We start from the raw sequence: 7,501 nt of genomic DNA, 5'->3' as shown, positions 1-7,501 counted from the left end.
ACTAATTTCGGCGAATGTTTCATAAAACATGACCATCCTAAACGCCTTAGCTGCCTTCGAAACAAGATATCCAAGCTGCCTCTGCTTGAAGATGGTCCGAATGTTCCTCTTTAGGTGGATAATGCATGCACAATGGCCAGCATTTGGATACACATACCAAAGAAACGAGAACATCTTAAAGAGTAGAATAACCGGCCAATTATATATATATATATATATATATATATATATATATATCCATACTTTTACTTAAAACAGAAGCGGCTATTAGTTTTAATAGCCGACAAATATGTCCGGAAATACCTTGCTCAGTCCTTGATAGATCGACGCGTGTCTGTTGGAAACAAACACAACACCGCTCTGATTAGGAACGAATGACGAAAATTTCTCGAAAAACCACTCCCATGACTTGTCGTTTTCCCCATCAACCACAGCAAAGGCCAAGGGATAAATTTGATAGTTCCCATCCTGAGCAGAAGCGGTTAAGAGACAGCCTGCATACTTTCCTCTTAGATGCGTACCGTCTATGACCATAACCTTACGCACAAATTCAAAGCCTTTCACACTTTCTCCCATAGCGATGAACATATACTTGAAACGCCGACCCACGCTCTCCACGTAGTCTGTATCAAGATGGGCCAATGTCCCTGGGTTAGCTTCAATAAGCCGCTGCAGATAATTTGGAAGGCTTTGGTACGAAGCACCGCATGATCCCTTTGCGAACTCAACCGCTGCCTCCCGCGAACGCCACACTTTCCAGTAGGAAATGTTTACAGCATTATCGCCCCTCATCACCTGCCTGATCTCCCTTGGCCGCGGACCAACACCCGTTCCGGTGAACTGCTGCCGGAGCATCTCCCCTATGACGCTCGATGTCGCCTGTCTCTGGTATCCAGCACGCTCATCAACGCTGCAACTGTGCCCCCCACGTATCTTACGAATTTCATACAGGCTCGAACCCTTGACAAGGACCGCATAGACCCGCCACATACATGCCACTCCAGAACACTCAAGCACCATAACAGAAGGTGACGACCTTGCACAACGGTTAACAAACTTGTGCTTGATTGCATATAAGGCCATACGTTGCTTGAACTCGTCTCGGTTCTTAAATGTCTTGCCCACGTAAAGGTCTTTATCACTGGACCCCACACAACCTTCAGACGTCAAAAACAGGAAACCAATGTCAGCAAATCCGGGTCGCAACATCTATATACCCATAATTCAATTTCAATACAACTATGTTATCCAGGCTACTATGCTGTTATCCGTCACAACAACCCTTTTTTGATAGATTTCATAATATTTTTGCAAGTGCTAAACAAAGGCGCGATTTGCATGACAATTCTAGTAAGGTAATACCAGATAATACTCCAATGATTCAATGGGTTTAAGACAACTATAACTGTAACAGAAGCATACTTGGCCGGTTTATATATTATATTTAGGCTCTAAATGCACACGAAAATTAAAACTTACATAACCGTTTTTCCAAAACACATAGCCATAACAAACATACATAACCGATTAATATATTACTTCGAAGATTCAAACATTGCATAGCTGCACACAAAACAAAAACTTACATAACCGTTTTTTCCAAAACACATAGACATAACAAACATACATAGCCGGTTAATATCACACATGATAAAAAACTGTTTTCCATAAACCCGATTCTGAAAATTGGTTTAGCCGAAACTTAAACCCAAATCGCTGGTTAATATAACATACATATCGTTATTGGATAAAGGTAATAATCCCTAAAACCCACCATCATCACCGCTGCCAGCGGAAGAAGAATGTTGGTCCAGATCGGGCACTACTGTTGGGATAGGTTCTGCTGCGCTGACACAGCCTATAGTGAGCCCAGGCGCGACTGGTGCAACCACGGGTTCGGTGGTCTGAGGGACAGTGTTACCCGCAAGCGCGCTCTTAGATGATTCACCGATTTCAGCCACTGTCTGAACACCTCCACCCCTTGAAGCTACATAATAAATCGGAAAAATATTTTAGCTATATTTCAATAGCCATGCATTATATAAACATAAAAGAATGATAAAAGAGCGTATGCATGTACCCAAGAACTGCTCAAACGCAGCTAACAATTCATTCCCCGTGTCAATGGCAGAGACAGCGTTGTCAATGGCTGAGACAGCGTTGTTGATGGCAGAGACAACGTTGGTCTGACTGGTTGCATGTGCCCCAACCGCAACAATTTCAGTCGCAGGAGGTACTATATCCAAATTCTCACACGACCCCGTAGAGGAAATATCATTATCAGCTAGAGATGTGACAGCCAATGCACCACTAACAGGGCCAAGTGGGACACAAGGGTCATCTTCCACTTCTTCATTCTCCCCTTCACGATCCGGGGCCACCCCATCAGGCAACACAAGGTCGTCTCCATACAACCCTTGCCAAAAGGCCATAGGAGTTTCCATTGAACGTCTGCGGACGACGTGGGTGAGGTCGAGGGGGACAGCCGGAGGGGCCTGTGGAGCCTCAGCTATCTGAGTCAGTAGCAAAGTGCACTCCTCTCCAACAATTGGTTGAGTGTGATCATGACCGACACCTGACATGCAGTAGTAGCCGGATAATTTAACATATGGATGCTATTTATAAAAATTACCGGCTAAACCTAAGATAATATGTCTACACATCTTACCGCCTTGTGTCGCAAGCGGAGTTTCCTCTGCTGACACGTGCGCCTAAGCCATTGTATCGTCCTCATCTTCGATCATTATTATCTCACGAGCAACAGCTTCCTATCGTCTCTCAGCTTGTTCTTGCACCCGGTCCGACATATACATCTCTAGATCAACCCGATGCAGCACCATCATTTCCTCTTCATTAAACAGCTCCTCCAGAATAGCTCTGCTGCATGTCATCCTTTCCCCTTCAACAAGCCCTGAAAAACAGTACAATATCTGTATGAGCTAACCGGCTAACCAAAATCATTTTTTATTAATGTATGATTATACTCACTTTCATACTCTCTCCTAGTATACGCGTTCTGGCTGCTGTCAACAACAAACCTCTTTCTTCCAACCACGAAGTTGTCTCTACGGTTGTAATGGAACCTAGCAACGCTTTCGGTGAACCACTCCCGCACACTCATCATGACAGGGATGTCAGCCGTTGTCGTCACGCTTATAGGCACAGACCTCCTCCCTAGCGGACCAAGTATCCAAGACGGGAACTGGTAAGACAGAACAATGGGGGTTCTCTCGCCCAAGACGTACCTCGTCCTCACTATCCCCAGCAAGTACTCGTACGTCTCATCGTGCCTTATCATCGCACCAAAGCCAAAGTCAGTCGGATCCGGGTGAAAATTCCACGCGCCATCGTTGTCATTATTCCATATACCCCGCCATAGCCTCTCGAGCTTCGACATCTGTAAAAATATAAAATGACTTTTTCGTAAGCAAAGTATGAGACATATTTATGACTAGTGTAATCTCATGCAAGACAAATCTTCTCACAAATTAAATTCTAGGTTCACGGATAGAATGTCGGCAAATTATGAGCAAGATTAGACGGACATGCACACAACATTTAATGAAAAACATTCTACTATGCAAACAGTACGGAAGTAATATAAATGTTTGCAGTAACTCACCGAGATTCTTCTTAAACGGAAGGGAGAGAGAGTGTTTTCTAGAGAGACATTAAAGATGAGCTAAAGAAAGTGATAGTTTAGTGTGTGTTTCTACTGCCCAATTACCACTCCTTATATAGAAGGAAACCTATACATTTCGACTATATTACATGCAGATACGCATGTCCTATGTGAAGACGTGTGAAGCTTTGCGAAAAGGTTACGGTTTTTTAGGCAATATTATTGGTCGAAACTATTGGCTACTCTTACATAATCGGGCTATACCGATATAAACAGCGTTATATATGTATAAATTTTCAAATGATTACATGCATGGAATGATTATAAATCGCTTCAGCTTCTTACGTGAAAGGAGAGGCGATAAGGGTAACACTGTCTTTTCGCACCCAATACAACTGGGCCTTGCCCTTGGGCCTTCCGTTTTTCCATGGACGCAAATATTGCCATCTTACTAGAATTTCTATGCAAATCGCTCTAACTTCATCCTAAATGGCATATAATGCTTTTAAGAATGGGAAAAGGAAAAATGGCGTAAATAAAAAAAAAATCTTGAAATTTGAGACTAATATCATATTAGTAATATGTCAGAAGTACTTGTATTTCCATTGAAGATTGTAGATTATGGGCTTGTTTTACAAGTACTTTAGAAGTCTTCTGTGGTGTTTTTTCACAGTCAATTTAATATAAATCACTTCACTTCTAATTTGAATGCGCTCCTTTAATATGCTAGAACCTATGTCTAAAAGTTTTATTTTGGTATTTGGGTTTTACCATTTGAAGAATGCAGCTTATTATGTTGGGATTATGGTTTAGAGCTTGTTATTACTTCTTAGTTAGTTGTGATTATGGTATAGATTTTGTAATGAGATGCTTCCTTATCTAAGTGGTTGGCATTCTGGCCTAAGAGTGCTCCAAAAGATAAAACTTTTATCACACAGCGATGCCAAATTTTGGACACTGCCTCAATACATCAACACAAAGACACTTCGTGGGTGTGTGACTTCTTTTCTTCACAAAACCCTAAGACAGAGTGATCATTCTCCCAAAAATGCAGATTCACTAAAACTTATAAATAAGGTAACAAAAGAAGAAAAAAAGCTAGAGGGAAAATATAAAGGATAAGAGGTAAAGTGGTCCTGAGAATCAGTAATTTTGCTTCGACATTCAGCTACTACATTCCTTAAAAACTAAAGGATCGCATAAAACCCAAACACGAGAAAGATGAAACCAGATTGTGGTAAAAATCAGAACTTGCAACCATGAACCGAGACATGTGGTAAACAACAGAATTTGCAACCCTTGTAGAGAGTGCCAGTGATCATGAAAATACAAGGTTCTCAAAAGCAAATTGAAAAGAAAACTCAAAACACTTAAAAGGTCGATTAATACACAAACAAGGTTCTACGGTTTATCAGAGATGGGGAAGGAGTCCTTGACCCCGAATAGCTAGAGGAGGATTTCTTCAATCAAATAGTTTGAGCGCTTAGAATATGGCGGCACCCTTGAGGCTTTCCATCTGATTGCAATCATAAAACAAATAATTATTCTACACAACTGGCACTTGCCTATGCAGTCCTGGTGTACGTGGATAATATAGTGATTGCCAGCTCCTCAGAACTTGGTGCTGCTGGTTTGACTGCTGTTGTTTACCTCTTGTTCTCAACAATAAATTATCAAAGTCAAGAAAGAAGAACAAGCAAGGAATAAGGCATATACAATCAATCAAAAGTTCTGAGAATCATGCATCCAGATCTGATTAGGAGAAACGGAATCCGTGAAAGGGATTAGCGGAGTAGCTAAACAATGTCGTCTGGGTGAGGAGCGGGGGAGAGAGCAAGGGGACGGCTGTGGGATTCGTCGTCATCTTCGTCATCATCGTCGGAGGTTGATAGATTAACGCAGGAGAAACGCTCGAGGGAGGCGAAGAAGGCGGATATGACGGTTGTGCCCACCCAGCTCGCTGCCTGATCGATCTTTTCGAAGGAAGCAGTGCTCAGATTGGACGCGTTAGAGGCGTTGGAGTTGATGCTGCTGCTGTTATCCATGGCTTCTCGATTCGATTAATAAGATCGTGCTTGGGGAGAGATGCGCGATGGAGAAATATATGTAAATCAAACGAGAATATGTAATTAGGCAGTAATATTATTTAAGGGAAATATTCCAAAAGAGCCTAAAATAAGTTTTTTGGACCAAAAAATACACAAGAAGAAAAATAACCAAAAAAAAATTTATTAAAGAGATAAAATTTTAAAGCAATTCTCTCGAATAACTATTTTTTAATTTTTGTCACAAAAATAGCTCTTAAAAAGGAAATGACCAAAATAAATCTTTTTTTTTGAAAATTTTAATATTTATTTTTTAGTTTTTAAAATTTGAAACTATATCCCCTAAACCATACACCTTAACTTTAAACTCTAAGTATAGATTAGTTAATCCTAGGGTAAAAACTCATTTTTACTCTTTAATAAAACTTATTTTGGTCATTTTCTTCATTGAAGACTATTTTGTGACAAAAATTTAAAAATGACTATCCAAAAAAATTTCTCAAATTTATTTTATTATACTTTTAATTTATAAATATAAATAAACTTAGGTGGTTCGCCCGTACATGCGGGCATAAATTTTTTATAATTATTTATTAATACATACATTACTAATTAAATGATAATTTTTTTTTTATATTTTCATTTGAAAATTCTTACGTAGCATAATTTTTTTTAAAACTCTTTGGACACTATAAATCCTTATTAATAAGTAAATCTTAGAAATTATTTAATAATCTCTTTTTAATTATGCAAAATTAAGAATTTTACTTGATTAATATTTATTTATGTGTGTTTTTAGTTTTTATTAAAAAAAAATATTTTGGATACAACACAATCTATATAGAAATTATTTTTTATTTGAAAATATATTTTTTAGATTTTGGATAATTCTTATTATTATTAAATTTAGTCACCTATCTAATCATAAAAGTTTAAATTAATTTTTATTTTGTGGTTAATTTATAAATTTTATTCATTAAAGGTATAAACGATATTAACCACTTTAACTTCTACATGGGAGCTCGAGTTCGAAAAATCACTTCGCAAATTATAGTATAGATACTGTGTAAAGGGATCACCATTGCTAGCCACCATCGGAGCTGTTATGCATCACCGGAGGAGAGCTTTGCCATCATGCCTTGTTTCGTGCCATCCCGTCCATGGCGTTGATGCTTTGTATATGGTTCGTAGGTGGAGAACGTGAGCCGATAGGGAAAGGAGTTGTACAAACCAGAGCCACCGTCTAAACACCACCATCAACCGTGAGCTGTGATCCACCGGAGACAAAGTTGGGATGTCGGAGCTCATGATCCACCGTTGCGGTTCCAAGCCGAGAAGGTTTATTGCATTCATTTTATGTTTCTTGCGTGCAAGAAAGCTTGCAAAGTATAAACCCTAATCGCCTTGTCCTTTGCAAATATGCCATGTGGTGTTTCGGACCTGTTCTTTTGGTGTACTGAGACGGGTAGCCGAGACCCATGTGTAACCTTAGGTTTCTTGGTGGTCAAGTCATCTTGCCTCGTTTTTGATTTGCTTTCCGGTTCTCCAATCTTGGCTAAGGTGAGGGCTATTCCGTCTAATCCTGTGCTAGTTTAGTACTATTATTATGGAAAGTCTAGTTTTGAAAGATGATCTGTTTGAGAGTCTTGTTTGTTTATTATTGTTATTGATTGTTAAATCGGAAATAGGATAATAGAAGATTCAACGGTTGAATGAATTGAGTGATGTTAAAACTGCTATATATATGTATATAAATATATAAGTCCGTTTGTGTGTATTGCGGGTGTACAAAGACGTTTGTGTAAGCCGCCGACGAGCAGTGTGATTGCGGGTG

At 39.4% G+C, this 7,501-nt stretch overlaps 2 protein-coding genes across 2 annotated transcripts; both read right to left on the bottom strand.

Moving 5' to 3' along the window:
- Window positions 1–273: 273 nt before the first annotated feature.
- Window positions 274–1,209, bottom strand: LOC106344937. The gene has a single exon (XM_013784228.1). The coding sequence runs from the start codon at window positions 1,207–1,209 to the stop codon at window positions 274–276; it is 936 nt and encodes a 311-aa protein (XP_013639682.1).
- Window positions 1,210–5,298: 4,089 nt separating this feature from the next.
- LOC106293332 lies at window positions 5,299–5,755 on the bottom strand. The gene has a single exon (XM_013728998.1). The coding sequence runs from the start codon at window positions 5,665–5,667 to the stop codon at window positions 5,419–5,421; it is 249 nt and encodes an 82-aa protein (XP_013584452.1). The 5' UTR covers window positions 5,668–5,755; the 3' UTR covers window positions 5,299–5,418.
- Between the last annotated feature and the right edge of the window lie 1,746 nt (window positions 5,756–7,501).

This window comes from Brassica oleracea, chromosome C5 (genome assembly GCF_000695525.1).
Source record: "Brassica oleracea var. oleracea cultivar TO1000 chromosome C5, BOL, whole genome shotgun sequence".
In the NCBI taxonomy this organism is placed as follows: Eukaryota; Viridiplantae; Streptophyta; class Magnoliopsida; order Brassicales; family Brassicaceae; genus Brassica; species Brassica oleracea.
Note: the sequence above shows the minus strand (reverse complement) of the source record. Positions and strands in the feature narration are given on the sequence as shown.

Bases quoted from the DNA above. Each gene is read 5' to 3' on its own strand.
- LOC106344937 (XM_013784228.1), bottom strand. From the start codon at position 1,209: ATGTTGCGACCCGGATTTGCTGACATTGGTTTCCTGTTTTTGACGTCT.
- LOC106293332 (XM_013728998.1), bottom strand. From the start codon at position 5,667: ATGGATAACAGCAGCAGCATCAACTCCAACGCCTCTAACGCGTCCAAT.